The 23018-nt window shown below is 37.9% G+C and overlaps 2 protein-coding genes across 11 annotated transcripts in view; one reads left to right on the forward strand and one right to left on the reverse strand.

Annotated features, from left to right (window-relative positions):
- The window catches only part of MRVI1 (murine retrovirus integration site 1 homolog), an 80322-nt gene extending 78840 nt beyond the window's left edge, over positions 1 to 1482 (reverse strand). For all 10 annotated transcript variants that reach the window (XM_026850712.1, XM_026850714.1, XM_026850716.1 and 7 more), the window contains exon 1: positions 1378 to 1482. The gene's annotated coding sequence lies outside the window, so the exon portion shown is untranslated. The remainder of the gene's footprint in view (positions 1 to 1377) is intronic.
- A 2076-nt stretch (positions 1483 to 3558) lies between these two features.
- On the forward strand, positions 3559 to 22588 carry CTR9 (CTR9 homolog, Paf1/RNA polymerase II complex component). The gene is made up of 25 exons (XM_026850677.1): positions 3559 to 3636; positions 4719 to 4817; positions 5373 to 5612; positions 6034 to 6151; positions 6793 to 6882; positions 7072 to 7220; positions 8300 to 8407; positions 8844 to 8951; positions 9049 to 9285; positions 10046 to 10135; positions 10237 to 10365; positions 10456 to 10639; positions 11657 to 11745; positions 12003 to 12188; positions 12369 to 12456; positions 12705 to 12853; positions 14804 to 14920; positions 15098 to 15243; positions 16766 to 16837; positions 17689 to 17824; positions 18319 to 18465; positions 18894 to 19051; positions 19319 to 19415; positions 19744 to 19856; positions 20114 to 22588. The coding sequence occupies exons 1-25, from the start codon at positions 3559 to 3561 to the stop codon at positions 20520 to 20522; spliced, it is 3537 nt and encodes a 1178-aa protein (XP_026706478.1). The 3' UTR covers positions 20523 to 22588.
- The last annotated feature ends 430 nt before the right edge of the window (positions 22589 to 23018 follow it).

Genomic DNA, 23018 nt, shown 5'->3' on the forward strand with positions numbered 1-23018 from the left:
AAAAAAGCCCTTTGATATTTGAATTAGGAAGACTTGAGTTAGCTTGCAAGCCCAGCGAATACTTCCACTAGCAAACACTTTGTCTTACCTGGGCAACCTGGATTGGTACGCAATGCTTTCTTGTAGTAGGCAAGGGCTCCTCTATAATCTTTCTTGTTGAAAGAAATGCATGCTTTACCTGTTGTAACACACCAGTTACCAATAAAACAGAAATATAATCAAAGTAGTTATAAATCAGAAGCTTATAAGTATTATTTTATGCTGTGCCAATTTTCAAAAATTACCGTTAAAAACTAACATAAAATTCAGACAACTACAACTTATTACTTTTGATGGTGCCAAGTATATGAAAAAAATCAAACATGGGAAGATTAAAGTTATATTTTCATGGGTTTTGGCAGAAACTTAAAATTCTTTCCTGGTCCACAGGAAGGACACATACTAAGACTAGATTAATTAGCAAACAAATTAAAATACAAGTGTTACAGCTCACTGACCCCTTGCTACTGGTATCTTCACCTTTGACGGAGTACACAGCTTCCTTGGCATCATCAGGGATATATAAGTAGTTGGACTGGACGCATGCCCACAGCTCTCAGAATGTGCTAGCTAGCATTACGCTTTTTCCTAGCTCTTCCACCTAAGTATACTTCCCAAGTTTAAAGTCATCTCTGTCATGTGTTTCTCATCAAAAGCACACACTTCTTGATCACATTCTTTCTCTCTACTCACATATGCACCCCCTTCTTAAGCACATAATTCATTCCAAAACTCAACTGGAGAGACCAAGTCTTTATAAAAATACCCATAAACTCATACCGAGGAGGGCACAGAGTTATATGAAAATACACTGGCGAGCACAAGGTAAACCTTATTAAAATCCCAACATCTCTGACAACTGATGTTAGGAGTAAATACTGTTCAACTTGTAGCTATGTATTCCAGCAGTGTTTCTAGTAAGGTCAGAAGTAAAATTCATGAAATCTAAGTTCATGGATATGTAAATTGACAGAAGAGCTAGGTTACTTACAGTTTATTTTAAATGTATAATGTATTATATAGTATGTTATAAATTAAACATTTAATATAATGTACACGTGGAAGAAAGGGGAAGATATATATATCTATGTGTGTACATATACTTTATTTCAAACTACAAATTTTTATTTATTTTGCATTCCTCACTAAAAAAATATATTTAAAAGGTTATGGAATAACATTTTAATAGCTTTGAATGTTTACTCAGGTATCAAAAATGACACAGTACCCAAACTTTCAAGCTTGGGTCTCCTGTTCACATCTTAAACTTTACATATTCAAAACATCTACACAGGCAGGCATTCCAAAGTATCTTATGAATTAAAATATAAATCATACCCAGTTTCTGCAACATCCATGACATTCAACCTTGTCCTCATGCAGACTTAGGATTTTGCTCTTCACGTTTTCAAGCACATTAGGCTTTAAGTTTTAGAATTCTGTGTGCTGCAAAAGAGATTTACATCAACTTTTAATTTATTTTTTTAAAAAACTAGATAAGGGGTATTTGCAGTCACAGGCTATTGAACAGATCTGAACGATCTCATTTGCCAGGATAAGTACAAAAAGGTTAAATGTTGTCACTTTAAGTGCTTAGACAGAAGTGGAAAGGGTTCTGTAGAAGAAAAAAAGAGGGACAGCAGAAAAGTAAATAATCAGACAAAAGACTATGGATACTAGAGACATGAAAATTAATTGCTTTTTCTATTTAATTTCTATGTATAGAAGTCAGTATATAGTTTATATTATAAATCACATTAATGAAAAAGACATTGAAAACAACCAGCCACCCCCAGGAAACAGAGAAAGATTTGTTGACATATTCCCAAAAGCTTTCTTCATCTTCAGGCTGATTCTCAGGCTTCATCCTTCCTGAGAATTTCAGCACAACTGTTCATTGTTATTTTTGGAACTGACTTCTACACTCAAGTACTTGCTTGTATAATGTGTTTTCCTTTCTTTAAACTTTCAGCTAAAACCATGGCTTTTAGAGAGCATGTACAGATTTCAGAATGAAAATAACTGTTTTAACAGTTATACAAAGCAAGGAGATGTTTTAAATAAGATCTAGTCCCTCCACTACTTTTGTAACATGTCCAAAAGTGCAATTATAGTAGCAGAAGACATTGATTTATGTACCCATTTTGTAGGTTTTTTCCTACCTTCAATTTTCAGTACACAAATAACATTCCGTTGAACATGGAGAGCGTATTTTATTTCAACCATTTTACCAAAAGTATCTGCTGTTATTTTATGTCAAAGTACCTGTCAAAAAACATTTTATGAAAAATAATTTTATCAGAAAGACTAGAAGATGATAGAGATGCTAGATCTCAATGTTCTTGGGCTAGCTACTAGTGTGTTAAAACATCAAGTAATTTTGATCTGTGAATTGAGCAATTTTATTTCAAAGAACATGGTATCAGAACTAACAAGTCCTCCCAGAAGAAAGCTTTGGCAGAGAATAATCACTGTAGTCTCCATCTCAAACTATTTTTTTTCTTTTTAAAACTTTTGGTCTGTTCAAGTGTAAACCTTGGTAAAACTAAATATTTTAAAAAGAGATAGAATACAGAATGGCAACATTCCTCAAGTTCATTGCAAGTATTAAGAAAAAATTACTATCTCTCTAGGTGTACATCTAAGTAAAATCTTAAAGACACCAATTCTCTGAGCAAACAATCTATACTAGAAATCAGTAGCTCGGTTCAGTATAATTAGTGCATAAATAAAAACTTAAAGTTGGGATTCAGAATGTTAACTAATTAAAAATACTTGCTTTGGCTTCGGAGAACAGGTAACTGCAAGTAAGCTAGTTGTTACTACTATAATAGATACTATTATAGCAATTCACAATTAAAATTTTAAATAAAATGTAGTAATTTAATGCTTTATAGTTATGACTATCAGTTCAGACCACATTCTGTATTCTGTGGATGGTTAGCTAGAGGACAAAATCAAGTTTGCTTTAGGGTTTACTAAGCTGTGTAAGTAGCATGTCACCGATTTTTTTTTTTAATCTTCTTAGTAGAAATGTGCCAGTGGATCTTTAAGTCTTACTACCTTCTTTTTTTTTTCCCCATGGTACAGCTGCAAAAATAACTAACATTAGTCATATGTTATGATGCATGCTGTGTTTTATCCAAATACATCAGTGCATCTGCCATCGCAATTGGAAAGAAAAAACAATTTAGGAGCCCAATTTTTTCATTTCTTCTGTGCTCATGCACCTCCATGTGGCTGAACGCCTCACACCAAGCAAGTCCCAGGATCAGGGCCTAGGCTCAGGAGTCAGAACTTTATCGGGTTCAGTATTTGTAATTAAAAGCAGGTGGATAATTTGCAAATAGTTGGCCACACTGTGGCTAAAAAATTGTAGATGCGTATTAACGATATTACACCAACTAAGCTTGTCAGATGGCACGGATTTGGATTTATGCCTTGTTTCTCAGCAAAGGCGGGGAAAACCCAGACACTTCAGTGCACCTGGCTGGAAGCCTTTACCGGCTGCAAAGCGACATGAGAAGAGGCACGGCCGGGGGCAGCCGCGGGTGCGTTCGGTGTGCCGCACCGCGTGCACTGCCGTACCGCGTTCCCGTAGGTAAACACTGGTCTGTACGCGTAAGCCAGCGGGACAATACCTGCCTGCCGTCCCGGCCGCGCAGGCCGGGGCGCGGAGGGGAGGGCTGCGCTCTGGGCTGCGCGCGGGCGGTCGTCGCTTCCTCTCGGTAGTTTTGCCCCGGGCTCAGGGGGGCGTCGCTCCCTCCCCTGAGCGGGACCGGGTGCTGGGGACACCGGCGTGTCGTTCTGCGGGAAGAAACCCCAGCCCGCCCTCTCCAGTGTCCCCCGGCCAGCGGCGCCTGCCCCGTGCTGGCCGTGACCCCCCGGCCCTGCCCGGTGTCCCGTGGTACTACAGCTGCCCCTCTTCCTTGCTGTCAAATAAGTTGTAACACAGATGAGCAATATTAACGGCAGCATGACTGAGTAGCAAGTGAACTAAAGGTTAAGATCTGTTCCCAAACATCCCACCTTGGGAGTATCTGTTCCTTTTTCCTCATTTTCCATATCAGAAGAGTGGGTCAACGTGGGAAAATCGTACTTGCAAAACAATGCTCGCATTTGCTCATGATGGCTGTCGTCGTTAATGTTCAGAAATTTAGTCTGTTCTTTATAACGTTTGTCACTTCAACAATCCCTTAATTTTATTGGGCATAAAGCTGACTTTACAAAATTTCAGGGCTCTGAGATAAAACCTAGGTATTTATTCTCCAACACCTGACTACTTGGAATATTTTGACTGTATCCTAGATCTTTGTATTACCTGTAATACAGGTACTTTTAGAAGTTCAGTGGTGTGCAGTTACGTTGGTTATTAGTTGAACTTTAAAAATTCTGAGCCTGAAATCTGTGGTGGAAGAAGTTGAGTTAGCATCTCTGCTTATTTTCCCCGACTACTATCCCAAACGTTGGGCTGTCTTTTCTCTGATATTTGTGAGAGGCCATCACTTCTGTCTTGTTCAGAATGCAGTAGTACGTTATCACTTCCTTTGTCCATAACCATGTTTAAACAAATAATTATTTCTGTTTTGTGATCTGAAATGTCCAGCTTCCTTTGAACTCAGCGATAAATAACATCATTAATGCTTCGCAAAAAGAAAATCTGTATTGTTTGGTTCCAGGTTATTGAGCTTGACTTCGACCAGTTACCTGAGGGTGATGAGGTTATAAGTATACTGAAACAGGAACATACTCAGCTGCACATATGGATTGCCTTAGCGGTTAGTATATATACTTTTATATATATATACTTTTAATTTAAATATTATATTTTAAGATAATCAAGTAATACTTTCCACTCCCTTACTTTTATGTCAGGGATAGCTGAATTCTGAAGAGAGTTATTCGGTCACTGATTCTGGGCCAGATATTTCTGATTTGACATATGCATCTTTTTTCATGAAACAATGCTGTTTGAGGCCTGCTGTTGAATTTGGGGTTTTTTTGATCTATACTTGTCCTGGTTTGTGCCTTTGTTTATGCACTTCATAAAAAAAGTGCATGGAAAGTATGGTGAAATGTGCAAAAAGTCAAAGTAGTTCAGAGGAAAAACAATTGATTCTTCACTTCTAAATCACTCTAAGACTTGTGTCTCAGTGTTGGGGTGCTGACAGAAAAATATTTGGCAGTTTTCGAATGCCTTTGATTATCCCTACATGTATGTCTGATTTGTCCCTACATCCTGGAAAAGAATCTGTGTGACACCTAAAGCATCAGCTTGAGATGTTACTGACTCATTGGGTTAGCATCATCTGTTAAACCTGTATGTCTTATAGCTGGAATACTACAAACAAGGAAAAACAGAAGACTTTGTGAAGCTGTTGGAAGCTGCACGCATAGATGGTAACTTGGACTACAGAGACCATGAGAAAGATCAAATGACATGTCTGGATACTCTGGCAGCGTACTATGTACAGCAGGCTCGGAAGGAGAAGAACAAAGATAACAAGAAGGAGCTCATTACACAGGCTACCTTGCTCTATACTATGGCCGACAAAATTATCATGTATGATCAGGTAAAACCAAAATCTGGGTAAAAATCCGTATGTGTAAATTATTTAGTGATTCTAAAGCAAACACCAAAGGGAGGATAGGAACTGCTCGGGCTTTAAAGTCTGTAAGTGTAGCACATATAAGCAGAACTTGTAAATACCTGAAATGTGCGTGGTGCCACCAGGAATAATTACCTCTAGCTTGGGACGCTGGACAGAACTATGTCAGTCAGCCTGAGGGTTGTTGTTTGCTCTATTGCTTGATGATATGTGAACTTTAGAAGTGGATGGAAAAGACCCTTTTAGTTTTATTTTTCTTCCTAATGCAGGAGAAATAAATGAATTACAGAAAGCATTGTAGCATAGCCAGTTAATCTTTCATGTAGTCTAATCTTAACGTTTTACAACAATAAATGTATTGCCATTTTTTTTTTTCCTTATCTAGAATCACTTGTTGGGAAGAGCCTGCTTTTGTCTGCTTGAAGGTGATAAGATGGACCAAGCTGATGCACAATTCCACTTTGTGCTGAACCAGTCTCCAAATAATATCCCTGCCCTCCTCGGTATGAGTTTATGGGTATTTTTATAAAGACTTGGTCTCTCCAGTTGAGTTTTGGAATGAATTATGTGCTTAAGAAGGGGGTGCATATGTGAGTAGAGAGAAAGAATGTGATCAAGAAGTGTGTGCTTTTGATGAGAAACACATGACAGAGATGACTTTAAACTTGGGAAGTATACTTAGGTGGAAGAGCTAGGAAAAAGCGTAATGCTAGCTAGCACATTCTGAGAGCTGTGGGCATGCGTCCAGTCCAACTACTTATATATCCCTGATGATGCCAAGGAAGCTGTGTACTCCGTCAAAGGTGAAGATACCAGTAGCAAGGGGTCAGTGAGCTGTAACACTTGTATTTTAATTTGTTTGCTAATTAATCTAGTCTTAGTATGTGTCCTTCCTGTGGACCAGGAAAGAATTTTAAGTTTCTGCCAAAACCCATGAAAATATAACTTTAATCTTCCCATGTTTGATTTTTTTCATATACTTGGCACCATCAAAAGTAATAAGTTGTAGTTGTCTGAATTTTATGTTAGTTTTTAACGGTAATTTTTGAAAATTGGCACAGCATAAAATAATACTTATAAGCTTCTGATTTATAACTACTTTGATTATATTTCTGTTTTATTGGTAACTGGTGTGTTACAACAGGTAAAGCATGCATTTCTTTCAACAAGAAAGATTATAGAGGAGCCCTTGCCTACTACAAGAAAGCATTGCGTACCAATCCAGGTTGCCCAGGTAAGACAAAGTGTTTGCTAGTGGAAGTATTCGCTGGGCTTGCAAGCTAACTCAAGTCTTCCTAATTCAAATATCAAAGGGCTTTTTTTGTGATCTGTATCTGTCAAAAAAAAACCCAGCCCCCAGAATGTAAAAAAAGTCATAAAGTTGAAATTTTGGTATTTTGAATCATGTCATCTTGTTCTCTAGCTGAGGTTCGATTAGGAATGGGCCACTGCTTCGTGAAACTGAACAAGCTGGAAAAAGCTCGCTTAGCGTTCAGCAGGGCTCTGGAGCTAAACTCAAAATGCGTGGGGGCTTTGGTGGGACTGGCTGTTCTGGAACTCAATAATAAAGAGGTGGGTCTGTCTTAACAAGGATTTGTACTCAGTTTACTTCTTACCTGAAAAAGCAAACTTTTTATCCTTCGAACGGTAGTCCAGTTTTTAAAAGGGGCAATAACCTTTGTGGTTAAATCACTTTTAAGTCTGTGTCACTACTGAATGATGTTACAGATACGTGCTTGTGATGTGAGCAGCACATTCTGAGTAACTTTTTCTTCTGTTGTTAAAAATCTTTAACTCTGTTCCTTATAGAGGTGTTGAGTACAGAAAAACAGTGCTAGGTCAACTATTTTAATTAAAATAATAAAAATCCATGGGGAGATGTGTGAATGCATGTCAAATTATTTAAAAAACCCGAAAGTGCTGATTTCAAAATCTTACTTTAATGAGTAGTAGTTATAATATGTATAGTAGCCAGCCTTGCATAGTCATTTGTGACTCTGAAGGGTAACTAAGTCAGTTTGTACTTGAGATTCTCTACAAGTCCTCAAATACTTGAAGACCTCACTTGCAATGGCAGCTTTTTTCCAGATCATTGGGAATTTTTGTTGGAAGAGCGTCATGCTAACAGGAAAGTCAAGGTGAAAGATGTAGTCTCATGAGATTAGTCCTGAACTTTAAGGAACATAACCTTCCAAACAACTGTAAAAGTTGTATTTAAGATGCCTTGGCATGCATGCCATGTGGTAAACCAAAGAGTAGGCAAGAACAAATTTTAAGCAGGCTGATGAAACTACAATAAAGTGGTGATCCTACCTCTCTAGATGTTATCACTAGAAAAATACATATGCTCATATAGCTTAATTGGGATCATCAGATCCGAGATGGTTAATCCATGCCAAGGAAGTTATTAGTGGAGGATAGGATCTTTGTGTAAGTGGTTTAAAAAAAAAAAAAAAAAAGTTGTATGTTGCTAACATTTAGTGTTAGGGTGTCTGTAGAACACATAGCTCCCTAGAAAGATCTTTTGTTAGCACAGAATGATTGAAAATTACTTTCGTTTCCTGTGTCACAGGAAAAAAAATATTTTTTTTGAAGATGTTGTAAGATAGAGCTTTTGAGATGGTGCAGATAACTTCCCGTGTTTCCTTTAGGCGGATTCCATCAAGAATGGTGTTCAGCTCCTCTCTAGGGCTTACACAATCGATCCGAGTAATCCCATGGTGTTGAACCACTTGGCTAATCATTTCTTCTTCAAGAAGGTAAGAGGTCTGTGGAATTTTACAGTTAAATGCTTGATAACTTCTGAACAACAAGGACTGTGGTTTTAGGTTCAGTCTCTTTTCGTCAGGCTAAGTGGTGCCTAATATGGAAGTGTTAATCTAGGTGCACAGGTGTAAAGGTTTTGACTTAAATTTTCTGTAAACCTTTTTCAAGAAAAGAAAAGGTACGCTTACTTTTTAAGTCATGATCACCTTTGTGTTGTTTTGGTGTTTGGTTTGGTTTTGTTCTTCCATGCTTTAAAATATGAAACAGAGAAAAGAACGGTAACCAGTAAAACTAAACCTGTTATTAATTTAGTCAGTGCTATGGCTAAAGCTTTCTTGTATTTTCCAGCTATCATTGTTTAAATAATAAATCACTGCGCCATAAATCAAGTGAAGACTTTCAAATTTCATTTAACTTCCTTTTTTTCAGGACTATGGTAAAGTACAACACTTGGCTCTTCATGCTTTCCATAATACCGAAGTTGAAGCAATGCAGGCAGAGAGTTGTTACCAGCTGGCTAGGTCTTTTCATGTACAGGTAGGGCAGTTTTCAAACTGAGATTACGCTTTAAAAATCTGTCTTACAAAAGTTCATACAAAGCTTACCTGTTCTTTGATTACTTCTTTCTCATTAGGAAGATTATGATCAAGCTTTCCAGTATTATTACCAGGCCACTCAGTTTGCCTCATCTTCTTTCGTACTTCCATTTTTTGGATTGGGTCAAATGTACATTTATCGAGGGGACAAAGAGAATGCGTCACAATGCTTTGAGAAAGTTTTGAAAGCCTATCCTAACAATTATGAGACTATGAAAATCCTTGGATCTCTTTATGCGGCATCAGAAGACCAGGAGAAACGGGATATTGCAAAGGTGAGTTTTGCTTCTGCCAACATCATGCCTTTACATACAAGAGTAGAACTTAAAAATCAGACTTGAAATCAGGCTGTAGCTGAAGTTGCATAAAACTCAGGGTTACTTGGCTGTAGGTATAGATTATTTAATATTGGCTGTCATGAGAGATCCTCTGAACTGTGGAGAGGCACAACTTCTCGACAGAGCTGAGACTCTTACAGGGCTCTGGCTAAAGCAAGTCCAGGAACTTAGAGAAGCCCCAGCCTCACATTTGTATTTGGTACTATGAAAAGAGCAGAATTCCTCACATATATATTATAATTCTGTGAAGATGGTGAGTTAGCTAATGTTTTCCTGAAGACAGCAAATTAGCTAGTGAGTTTCATAAAACACTTGTCCTAGCTTCTCTGGAAGGACAATGTTATGCTTTTTTTTTTAAATGAAAGTGTGTTTTAATGTAATGTTGGGTAACTAAATACAAAAAAATGTTAGACATCATTTTTCTTGCCTCTCGTGTTGGTGTAATAGTTCCTGCTTCTCTAAGACTTCAAGCAGGTGTTATATTCTACAGAAAAATACAGTAATGAAGGAAGGAAACTAATGCAGGTTTTTTGTGACAAAATTGTGCAGATATTTAAGATGTTTTCTTTTGCAGTGTGGAATATCTTTCTAGTGTTAAGGTTAATACGTTCACTCTTTCTTTTGATCATATTTATATTTTTTTTTAACAGTTTGTGTGTCCGCAAAGAGGCATAATTATTTTTTTGCTGTTTTTCAGGGACATCTGAAGAAAGTCACAGAACAATATCCTGATGACGTAGAGGCATGGATTGAGCTAGCCCAAATTCTGGAACAGACTGATATACAGGTATTATTAATATCCACCTGGTGAGCTATGTGTGTGCTTCTCACGAGCACAGAGAGCTCATTCTCTTATTTCTTTTATCCCCTTTCTCTTCCTTTGTAAAGGGTGCACTGTCAGCCTATGGTACAGCCACACGCATTCTGCAAGAGAAAGTACAGGCTGATGTCCCACCAGAGATTTTGAATAATGTGGGTGCTCTGCACTTCAGGCTGGGAAACCTAGGAGAAGCAAAGGTTTGTGCTTCCTCACAGTTTGATCCCCTGGAAGTTTTCCTTTAAGAATATTCTGGAGTGCTTTATTCCTTTTTTCTTTTTATACTTTAGAAATACTTTTTGGCATCGCTGGATCGTGCAAAAGCAGAAGCTGAACATGATGAGCACTATTACAATGCTATCTCTGTAACAACGTCCTATAACCTCGCCAGACTCTATGAGGCTATGTGTGAATTTCATGAAGCGGAAAAACTCTATAAAAACATTTTAAGAGAACATCCTAATTACGTTGATTGTAAGAAACATTTGGTATTTTAGTTTCACAGTCCTCCTTTTAATCCCAAAATTCTTTCCATTTACAGTGTCTTCTGGTCACGCTTTTTTTCAGAGTAGTTTTGGGGCTTACCTCCATGCTATTTCCCTACCTTTTTTTTTTTTTTTTTTAAGGCCTGCATCATCCTTATAGTCTAATATCCATCTTTAAGCCTTCGAATTATTGGTAAATCATACTGTACTCCAAAAATCTAGCAAAATTAGCTTATCTAGACTTGCATGCCTTTGTGTACTTGTGCCCCACCCCTAACAAAGCCTTGGTACCTCAGCCCTCGGGTGCAATCAAGGCCATCCACTTGATACCCCCAGGCTTTGCAATGCTGCCTGTGTGGGTGGAAATAGAGACCCTTTGGGAGAATCATTTTATCTTGGACCTTGGCCTTCCTCAAGGGAAGAAGAGCTGGTGAGGGTGTTAGCACAGCTTCTATGGCACATCCTGTTTTCCTTCCTCACTCTGCTTTTCCTCTTGCCCTCAAGCAGCTGACCTGTGATATTTGCTGCAAAGGCAAGGTGGTAGCTTTGCTCAGCAAGCTGCAGCACACAGCATGCCCCAGCCTCACCTACAGCCTTTTCCCTGTTTGTTTTCTGCTGTCACCTGCTAACTGATACTCTTCCTAAAGACTGTGGAGTTGGAAGGGCTGTTTAAAGTGAAGGGAGAGAGTTATGTAATTCATGTATCCTTTCTTTGAGGTTTCTCAATTGTCTTTAACCTCCAAAACTAATGAAAAACATTCACATTACTTTAACTGTTAGAAATCTGCAATTTCTGTATCACCATTGTGGATGGACGTTCCTCTTCACGTGGTGTGTCTCATTGTGAATAGGTATGAAAGGTGTCTCGATGTTTGCTGTCCTTGGCAGACCAACAAAAAGATTGCTTTTGAAATTCATGCATGGCCAATATTTTCTTTGTTTGAAATAACTGTAACCTGTTTCCTGATTTTTTAAAAAAAATTTTATTTTCCATTTTTATTTTTAGGCTACTTGCGCTTGGGAGCTATGGCTAGGGATAAAGGAAATTTTTATGAGGCTTCTGATTGGTTTAAAGAAGCACTTCAGATAAATCAGGTTTGTAACCCTTTAAATGTTTAAAGTTAAAACACTTGAAATATTACCTTAAAATTTTGTTTTCCTTTCATTGCGTTTTGATTTTGTTCACATAAATTAAGGGAAGAAAAAACTAATATAATCTGCTGTCTGTGTGTTTTGTTATGTTTTTTTTAAAATACGGAATTCTGTTTAAGAAAAATAGCGTTTTATAATTGAAAAAGTAACCTTGCAAGGGAAAATTATGCTTTTGCAAATTACAGTGAATTTTTATTTAGGACCATCCAGATGCTTGGTCTCTGATTGGCAATCTTCATTTGGCTAAACAAGAATGGGGTCCAGGACAGAAGAAATTTGAAAGGATATTGAAACAGCCCTCCACACAAAATGATACTTACTCCATGCTGGCTCTTGGCAACGTCTGGCTACAGACACTACACCAACCTACAAGGGACAGAGAAAAGGTAATGGGAGTCTGTCTGCCCTGTGTGTGGCTTTATTTATTTAACTTTTGTAGGCTCTTAGCTACTCAGAGCCTTTCCTTGATGCTTCTTTGGCATCTTATACTGTGTAAAACTCCTGGGTAGATCTTTTAATACCCCATTATAGAAATGAGTGATTAACTGAGGTACTTCATTCTGCAGGAGAAGCGTCATCAAGACCGTGCATTGGCAATCTACAAGCAAGTACTCAGAAATGATCCAAAGAATTTGTATGCTGCTAATGGCATAGGTGAATATTAGACTCTAATTTTCCTTCAGAGGTGATGATATTCTTACATTTCATGCTTTAGTAGAGAATTGTTTTTGCAGGGCCTCAATGCTATGTAGTGGAGCACAGGAAAGGGTAGCTTTCATGTGCAACTATGTCACTTAGTTTTTAATGGGGAACTTCATTCAGGCAATATTTTGTTTTCTTTGGAAAGAGTACATAGTACATGAACCTAGAAGCTTACACTGTAAATATTACTCTCCCCTTAGGAGCTGTCTTGGCACATAAAGGATATTTCCGTGAAGCTCGTGATGTTTTTGCCCAAGTGAGAGAGGCAACAGCAGATATCAGTGATGTGTGGCTGAATTTGGCACATATCTACGTAGAACAGAAACAGTACATCAGTGCTGTGCAGATGGTAACATCTCTAAATTGAACTAAATAATATGTTGGGTTAGATGACTTCTGGGTGTCTCTCTGCTGTTACAGCAGCTGTGAAAGTTTCTGAATAATATTTTAACAAGTTAGGTCTGTTTCTAGCATGCTGTTAGCTGTCAAGTCTAGATTTAAAACCAGACTGCCAAATGGGTAAGGGGTAACAAAGAAACTACCATTTGTACACTTTTTTTTTTGTTGTTAGCAGAGTTAAAACATAATTGGAGTAGAATTTTGGTCACAGAATTAATTTTTAGTGAGAGAGGTTTCAGTCAGTGTAGTTAACTGTATGTGATTTACATTCAGATGTTACTGAAGAAAGTAAATGCAATTTGTTGCTGGGATTTTTTTAATAGCAACAGTTCCTGTTTTTGTTCTTGCAAATGATTGCATAAGTAATAATTGGAGCTGTCTGAAAAGCTGACTGTGCCATGATTTCTTCCACCAAAGTTAATATCACAGGGGAATTCATGTTGGAAGAAATTGGTTGAGGTCATCTGGTTCAACCCTGCTCAAGCAAGCTAACTTCCAAATATCAGCCTATTCCAACTAAATTCCCTCAATTGTTCAAAAGCATACAAGTAAGCTCAAAAATAAAAAGAAGCGTATGCTGAACAGGACAGAAGCTAAGGACAATATTCTTTCCTTGAGAGTGGGTCCACACTGAGGCTCAGAAATACTTAAAGGAATGTTGAAGCCTTTTGTGGTGGTCATAAGGAAGAGATAGGGGGCCTTTCTTGTCTGATCAAGACCTCACCAGTCCCTCTCCTCTAGTGAACTATTGTTAAAAAGCTTTGGTAACACAATCCAATTCATTCTGTTGTGTTTGAGTTGCAGTGGGAAACTGGGTATCATTTTCACCTTTTGATTTGTCAGAAAAATGTTGTACTCATTTGCTAATATTTAACTAAAGCTGTTAGTAGAAATGCGTTTATTTACTGCAGTGTTTTATTGTTCCCTGGGTTGTGCTATGCAGCCAGTACAAGCCACAGTCTGAGATACATGATACTGGACTCAAAGAGAGATGAATTGAATTGAATAGTCTAGCTTATTACAGCCACAACAATTATTCGACTATACTCTACCTTAAAGCGTACAAATCCGAGGCAGACACAGGCTAAATACAAAAACTTTGACTCTAATGGCGAGTGAAAATTGGGCGCTCACAACAGTGTGATCCAAGAGCAGTGACTTCAGGCATTACAGTTAGGGCAGTTCCTATATTGAGCTGGAAATAAAAATGACTTTGTGTTTCTTACTGTTTTGGAGGTTTAGAAAGGGTGAATGATTCCTTGAGAAAAGAGTTATGTCAAACAGAAGGTGCTTGTTACTGAAAAGGATGCAGGTTTTGTAACTGAAGCTTTGATTCTAGACCCACAAAACCTATAGTAACAAGTCTTCCTTTACACTTTAGACAACTAGATAACCCTTGGCATGCCAAGTTATTCAGCTAGGTGGACAAAACAAACACGTTGCTGAGTTATCTGAAAGGTGGATATTTTTTTTAATTAATTGCATCAGATATATGGAATTACTACATTAAATATGTTTTAATTTATAAAATATCTTGTATGAATAAAGAAAATAGATTTCACATCATACAGCAGAGAATGATTGAGTGCACTTAAAATAAGTCATGTTTGTTGGACTTACTTTGCAAGTACCACCTATTGTACCTGTTCTGTTGTATTTTAAGACATAGAGAGCCTCCTGGACTGCTGTCAGTTTTCAGGAAAATCAGGTACTTGCTACAGAACAGCAGAAAGACTTTTCTGATCAGTGAAAAGGAGGCATCTATGTAGCATGACACACTTAAAAAAACAAAAGGCATATTGCAGTAATGCTTTTTAGGAGTAGAAACAGTTGCTAGAGTTAGGTTAAATAAGTAATGATTGTCGCCTCTTACTTGGATTTTTTTTTTTTTCCATTTCAGTATGAAAACTGCCTCAGGAAGTTCTATAAGCATCAAAATACTGAAGTATTACTATATTTGGCCCGGGCGCTCTTCAAATGTGGGAAATTACAGGAATGCAAACAAACTTTGTTAAAGGTACGAATATAAAATATCGTATGTCGCAGAGTGAAATTACTGTGAGTTGGTGCATGTTGGTGTCTCTAAATTCTGTAGTCTTGGATTGAAATAATGGTGCTTACTCTCTGTGTGTCACTTCAGTATACCCCTGTATCACACTGCAGCACATCTTCACAGCGTGCTTTTTATTTACAGGCCAGGCATGTAGCGCCAAGTGATACAGTCCTTATGTTTAATGTGGCTTTAGTGCTCCAAAGACTAGCTACCTCTGTCCTGAAAGATGAAAAAAGCAATCTAAAGGAGGTGCTTAATGCTGTGAAAGAACTGGAGCTCGCCCACAGGTAAAGATGATTTCTTTCTAATCATTATCATCTATTTTGTTGTTCCCTTGTGGTAAATTTGCAGCATAGCTCACAAATCTGGTTAGACGCAATCATCTCCTGTGAAGCGCTGTATGTAATTCTAGAGTTTCTAGTAGGAAAATAAAGATTGAGCCTGACAAAACTATGTATTCAAACTTGCTCAAGAGCCAGTTTTGTTTGGCCAGGTGGACAATATCTTTCCCAAAGGGTTTTATATTACTACGATGAAGATGTGCTTCTTCCTGGAAAAGCACAGCTGAAAAAAAAACCCTTGAAAATTATTCCACTAACTTAATACTTTTTTTTGATGGTTTCTTTCAAAGCAGCCTATAAGGCTCAAAACCAAACCTATTTATATTGTATAAGGCTAGGTAATGATTGGTAGTTCTTGAAAACGAATTTTGCCCTCCTTGGCAAATAAAGCCTCAGTACTTTCATGTCTTAAGAACAGAAGGAATTTCAGTGTGTTTGGGATCTTTTAGTTCTCTTCTTAAAAGAAAGAAAAAAATCTGGGCAGAGAACAGTGTGATTAATCTGATCCAACTGTAACCATCTTTTTCAACCACTTACTCTGCTCCTAGGTATTGCGGGTGTACCTGGTGCTTGCTTTATGCGTTCCTAGCTCTGCTGTTATGTTGAGGATCGATGTTGCCTTTCAGTAATTTTGGCAACTAAAGCAAGCCTCTCATACAAGCAAGCACTTCACAATTCTGTTGCTTTACATAATGCAAACTAAACATTCAGACACAAATTCTAACTTAAACTCCATTAGAAGCTTGATGTTACTGTTTTGAGAAAGTTGCTTGAAAGCCTTTATTTTTCAGATGTCTATCACTTTGGAAAATATTTTCAACAACCTAAAACTTTAGCAAGAAATTATTTTCTCCATATGCACAAGAACTTGAGTTCAGTCTAGCACAAAAGCACGTCATTTAAAACATCTTTAATGGAATATGGGAAGAAACTGGCAACCTTGAAAGTTAGGAAGTTGTTTTCTTTAAATTAATTGAAGAAACTGTTTTCAAGACACTGATCATCACAGCTTACCCATCTACTTAAAGGTTTGTTGTATTCATGAGGGCCTGTCAACTAGGCTCAAGGAGGGTGTTCTGGAAGGACTTTTAAAAAACAAGATTTCCTTCTTTTCCTTAGGCTGGATTCAGGCAATGAAGCTGTGGCAGATAAGGAATAAATGTGCTGGGATCAGCAATGTACTTATTGCTAGGAGCAGTAAATGAAATCTTAGAACTCTCTTTAGAATTTTTCAGGGGTTTTGTTCTGCTCTAGAGTGGTTTTAGAATGTTTTAAATTTGGAGAACTGTGAATATACATTTATACTGTTGTATTAAAAGGGTCTGCACAGAGAAAATCAGTGAGATTTACTCATCTGTTGAGTTTGATAAGATTGTAATTCAGGAGTAAATGCTTTGGTTTAAGGCAAAATTACAATAAATATGTAAGTAATGCCATATTTACTTAGTTTTGTTGTTTTTTCCTCCAGGTACTTTAGTTACTTGAGTAAAGTAGGTGATAAGATGAGATTTGACTTGGCACTTGCTGCTACAGAAGCCAGGTAAAAAACCAACCCCAAACCCACAAACAAATCCTTCATTAGAGACCAAGTGGAATATTTTTGTCTTGTTTTTCGTGCTAAAACTGGGTTCCAAAATTTAAACTGACAATGTCTTAGAACAGTAGAAATACAAGTGAAGGGTTACTCCCTGCTACTGTTTCATTCTTTTCCTGGTTTTGCTTTCTAACAGTTCTGTGCAGTCTAAAACTCACCGTGTGGTATCTGCTGTTAGCTGGAGCCTGCAAAGCTTTAGCTGTTTTAATGGCAAATTTTCCATCACTGTGTGTGAAGTGACGTTTATTTAAACATCTCTGGCTCTCACTGTTTCAACTTTAAACATAATAATCTAACAAGTTTGCCTTCACTGAGATTTTTTGAGTAGTTTATGGGTGAATAGCATTGGTCATTTATTAAAACATGAAAAACTTGTTTTGCAGAGTCTAGTCTGCTTTAACTTTTGCTCAGGGTAATGAGCTTACACACAAGCCTATTGAAATCAGTTTCATTTATTGTATATTCTAAGATTTTCATAGCCATATACAAACAAAATCTGTTGGCCATCATGCACTGTACATCTTAAATAAAGCACTTTGTACAGAGGAAAAAATTTTGATCTTAATATTAAAAGAGACGTCACTGTAACATGAGCCAAAGGGTATTGAACGCGCGTAGCTTACTCGTGCTTTAGTTTACTCAGAAGTCTGTACTACTCTTCTATTTTGCCATTTCAAGTAATCTGTTCTCTTTGTCGGGGGTACGAACGTAGTGTGACGCGTGCCCTTCATAAAACTGTTTCTTCTGGTAGTATGTGTCTGCCACCTTCCTTTACTTGAAAACGTTGCATGTTACAGGCAGTGCTCTGACTTACTGAGTCAAGCCCAGTATCACGTGGCTCGGGCACGCAAACAGGATGAAGAAGAGAGGGAGCTGCGTGCAAAGCAAGAGCAAGAGAAGGAGCTGCTTCGCCAAAAACTACTTAAAGAACAGGTTTCATTCTGTTACATTCTGTATACTGTATTTTTAAAAACGTATACTTCACTTTTAAAAAGTATGCTTGTCAACAATATATATCCTCTTGTTGCTCTGTGGCAGTACCTGGTGTTACTGATAAAATGTCTAGTAGCTGTTTTTTGTAGTTATAGTAAGTGCTAGCAGAAAATCTTTTAAACTAATCACTCTTTCTTCCCCATAACCTCAGAAATAGTGTTTTATTTTTATAATGAAGTAAAATTGGTGCCCCAGTAGGTCTGCGGCCAAATTTCTGTACTGACAGGCTGGATGAGGAAGCACTTGGTGCAACAGTTCTTTCAGACTTTTCCCTGCTCTACCGTAGGCTTGGAGAAAACTTTTTTTTTTGCCATGTGGACCTTCTGCTGTGACATAGACTGTTAAAAATCAGTTTTTCAGTTTCTTGTCAGCAAATAATTTATATGCCTGCAATTATAATCACCACAAATTCAATAGTTTTCTCTCTGTTTCAGGAAGAGAAGCGCCTAAGAGAAAAAGAAGAACAGAAAAAACTTCTGGAACAAAGAGCTCAATATGTGGAGAAAACCAAGAATATTCTGATGTTCACTGGTGAAGTAGAAGGATCAAAGGAGAAGAAACGTGGTGGTGGCGGAGGCAGGGTAGAACAAATTGTTTTCTTTTTTAATGTCCTTCGTTTTCCCCTTTTGATGTATGGTCTCTTGCAGTAGCAAGTTTTTAATTTCAAGCTCCTAGGCTGCACTAAGTGAAATTGCACAGGTTTAGTATTAAAATGTAAAAATTGGAAGCAAATACTTAAACGTTTCAAGCATGGTGGCATCACCAAAATCTGTTCTATTCAATCGCTAAAACAACAGAAGAGGATTATTTTATTATGTGCAAACTTGGAATCCGTATCAGAATTGTACCTATCTAGAGATTATGGGAAAGTTGGCACAAGAAGGTCTGTATGTTTCTATCTTCAGAAGTGTTTTGAGATGATAAAGTTTCCATTCTGACTTATTTTCTGGTACCTTTTTAGCTGGAAGGTGAATAATAGGCTATATTGTGGGGCTTTTATGTATTATAGCGTTCCAAAAAAGGAGCAGGGGAGTTTGATGAGTTTGTCAACGATGACAGTGATGAAGATCTGCCCGTGTCTAGAAAGAAAAAGAAGAGGAAGGGCAGTGGTAGTGAACAAGATGGGGAAGAAGAGGAGGGTGAGAGAAAGAAGAAGAAGAGGAGGAGGTAACTGATATGACTTTAATGTTAGACTTCCCAGAGAAATAGTATGGCTTTTAAGTATATTCTCATGCAGTCTTTCATAACAGTTTAAAAAATGAGCGGTTGTCAAGGGGTCACCTTCATTTTTATTTACACATGCACATTATGAGAAACAGCCACTCTGCAAAAGGAATAACACTTGATAGACCAGACATTTCTTGAGACTGGTATTTCTTTAATGTGTTTTGCACTGTTATGCTTTACATCGTATAAAATATGTTTGCGTTTAAGACCCCAGAAGGCGGATGAGGGGAGTGATGATGAAGAACATGAAAACGGTCCAAGACCTAAAAAACGACGTCCACCCAAAGCAGAGAAGAAGAAGGCTGTAAGTTAAACCCTGAATAACTGCATCACTTTCTAAATATGCGTTTGGAGTTCAGCATTGCTCTAGTCAAGAGAGATTTATTAATGTTGAAAATTACAACAAAACTTCTTGTAGCAAACTGCCTTTGAGCGAGCTCTCGTCCCCCTCCCCTGTTGCTATTGCTTCTTCAAGGATGGAAAGGATATTTCTGAAGCCATCTACAATTAAATGATAGTAAATGGAAAATTTTTTAAAAGCACGTCTAGTTTTCTGAATCTGTTTCTGTGTTTGGGCTCCATGCATTAACCAGCCACATGAACAAGCAACCCTTTGTTTTTCCTCTTTACAGCCCAAACCAGAACGTCTGCCTCCTTCGATGAAAGGAAAGATCAAATCAAAAGCCATCATTTCATCAAGTGATGATTCTTCTGATGAGGATAAACTCAAAATTGCTGATGACGGGTAAGAATTGTAATTAACTTGGTACGTACTGAAGTTTCAATGCATGCTTTCCAGAGAAACTGCAGTGTTAATAGCAATGAGATAATGCAGAGATAATGAGACACCTTTCATTGTACTCACATCACTGTCTGTTGCATATTAACTCCACTTGTTCTCATCCTGATAATGCTAGCATTACTCAAATCCTGGTGTTTCATTTTATTTCTAAGCTAAGGAAAGCATCTTTTAATACTGGGGTTTTTTTCTCTTCCCTACAGACACGCTAGGAATAGCAACAGCGATTCAGACGATGGGGAACAGCAGCACAGTAAACGCATCGTTTCAGACAGCGATTCTGACCACAGAAACAAATCCGGTAGCGAGGCAGGGAGTCCGAAGAGGTCCAGTGTCCACCCCTCTGAGGAAGATTCTGACAGTGACCGGCCGGCCAGGAAAAGGAGGCGGTCAGATTCGGAGCAGTCTGACAACGAGTCTGTACAGTCAGGGAGAAGTCGTTCCGGTGGGTCAGAGAATGAATCGCGCCCGGCTTCTCGCAGTGCTGACTCAGACAGAGATTCTGAGAGAGGGTCTGACAACGAGGGTTCTGGCAGGGGCTCTGGCAATGAATCCGAACCAGAAGCATCGAATGATGAGGGGTCTGAAGGTGGTTCAGATGACAGCGATTAGGTCTAAGTTACAGATCATCCTTTTAAAATGTTCATGTAAATATGTTTCAGTTATAGGGAAAGTTCAATTTTTATATTTTAAAACTGTGATTTAAAGAAAAAAAAAAAACTTCATGTTTTAGTTAACTGTTGTGAGACCTTTCTGTGATTCTTTCTATTAGCAACTAATGCCTGTTTCTCTAGGTTGGCTTATACTGTATTCTTAAGTTGAAACTGCTGTAGATGAAGAACAGCACTGTACTATAATCAGCACACCGAGGAGGGAATGCATGTAAAAACTATGGAACATAAAAATCTGTTTAGGTGATTCCGATGTGGCTAAAACGTGTGTTCTGTGCTTATACATGCATAGGTGGATCTTAAAATCCTACCAAATGGAATAAAGAGCTGTGGATATTTATCTTTTTCCTCATTCTGAATAAAAGGTCAGTAGGGAGGTTTTTCTTACTTTCTATTAAAGAATACGTTTCTCATGATGCAACTCCTTATGTTTCCAAAAGTTTCTTCTCTCGCTTCTGTTTGTTAAATTAGGTGAAAAGATGCAGATATTAAAGAGACTATAAAGTAACAGTGCAGATGTAGGTGAACTACTTATTTGGTAGGTAAAAAAAAATGAGAACTACATATTACTTGAGAAGGGTAAAGCTGCCAGTGTCACAGTAAACTTCCTGTTTATTTCCTTGGAGTGATTTGCCTCTTAAAAGGTATAAACAGAAACCCTGAAAATGTTAAATTTGACACAAGAATGTGTTTTGAGGAAGTAGTCTTAACATTATTTTAGCTTAAGTACCTGGCTTTTGGAATTAAGTTTGTTTGTATAATGTGTTCAGCAGGAACAACAATGAAAAATTGATGTGTTTTAGACTAAAGTGAATCTGATTTCTCCCTGCAGTTTTGGAAAAAAAAAAAAAAAAAGTCATGTTTTGCACCAGTTTTTTCACTGGTCATGAAGTCTGATGTTAAGCATTTGCTAAGAGGAGGTTATGTAGATCTGGTCAGTATATTACTGTGGATGTGGATAGACTGTTGCTTTGGTTTTGGAAGGTCTGGATCGTCACTACTGATAGTTCACTTCAAGTACAAACTGAAAGTTAAGTTTCCCATGCTGCTATTTCTGGTTTGCTGTGAGCGTTAGCTGTTCTCGTTGCGTATGTGTTTTTCATGTGTTTACAGGCTGTTGGTAACCATAACAGACAAAACCGAATGTAGAACAGTTGAGACGTCTCTCTTTGTGGTCAGTTTGGTATCAAGTTTCTATATGTGGTCTTACCTAAAACGTACATGCTTGATAACAGACAGCTCTCATGCTTGTTGGGATTAGAGCGAAACTGAATCTTAATTCAGTCTTCTTGTTGATATAGTCACTTCAGTGGAAGATTTGCGGCAGTCCAAGGCTGAAAGCTAGGTAGCTTTGAAAACATACACGTGAGGAATATTTGCGGCCCTTGTAGGAAATGATTCTCCTGTTGATAGAATCGTGACCCGGGTCTCACCTCTCTCAGAATCGCAAGGCAGCACTGGATAGATGAGGTATGTACGCTTCATGTCACGCTGCTTCACTTACGAAGCTATAAAGTAGCATGAGGAAATCAATGCATCTGAAGAAAACTAACACATGCAAGGTGAAACAAATGGAGCACTGGCAGCAATGTCAAGTATGGGAGTAACCAGCTTTTAGCAATGGGAAGGAAAAAGGAAAACGTACAGTACTTACTATGGGACTTTAGTGGAGATGTATTGGAGGCAGAAAAATGTTTCTGTCGTAGCCTTCTTATGTTATTAATAGCATCTTTCTTACGAAAGGTCTGAAGGTCTTGGTTTGGTGCTGTATGAAGCAAAATGTATTTTCTGTAGGTGAAAGTTAGCTCCAGATAAAGTGCTGAGTGGCTCTTCAGATCAAACATCCAGTTGGAGAGAAATATTTTCAGTAAGTGTAAAATTAAAGGGGTTTCCATACATGTATTGTCTGAAAAGTAAGTGGATTTTTTGAGACTTCCACAGTCAGGAGGCCTGTAAGAAGAGGTTATAACTTGAAAGGGTTCAAAATGCATGATATCCAAGAGGCCAATCATCAGGGAAGGAAAGGGGCAGGTCATGCTTTTGCTTCTGTCTTACCCTGCTTTTACTGAGCAAAAGGAGGAAAAACAAACCCACCAAAAAACAGGAGTCAACATTTTTTTTTCTTCCCTTTGATTAGGAGAGTTAATGGCAGGATTATGGTTACATAAAAAAAGTCACATGGCGCTGTAATTGGAGAGAAAGCTGTGTTTTAGCTTAATTCATATTTTCTAATGCTTGTTTTTTGAAAGTGCAATGGTGGAATAATGTTGCTGTCATTCTCTTGGCAGCATCCCTTGCCTTCTGAAGTAGGTGGCTGGCTTGCAGCTGTTAAATTCCTTTATTTAAAGCAGTAATCTATTCCTAGTTTGTTATTCATCCACTAACAAGTTGTATGACTGTATGACTGTATGAAGAGTGTTTCCTATTGAGCTCTCCT

Source organism: Athene cunicularia, assembly GCF_003259725.1.
Source record: "Athene cunicularia isolate RWA chromosome 5 unlocalized genomic scaffold, athCun1 chr5_part3, whole genome shotgun sequence".
NCBI classification, from domain to species: Eukaryota; Metazoa; Chordata; class Aves; order Strigiformes; family Strigidae; genus Athene; species Athene cunicularia.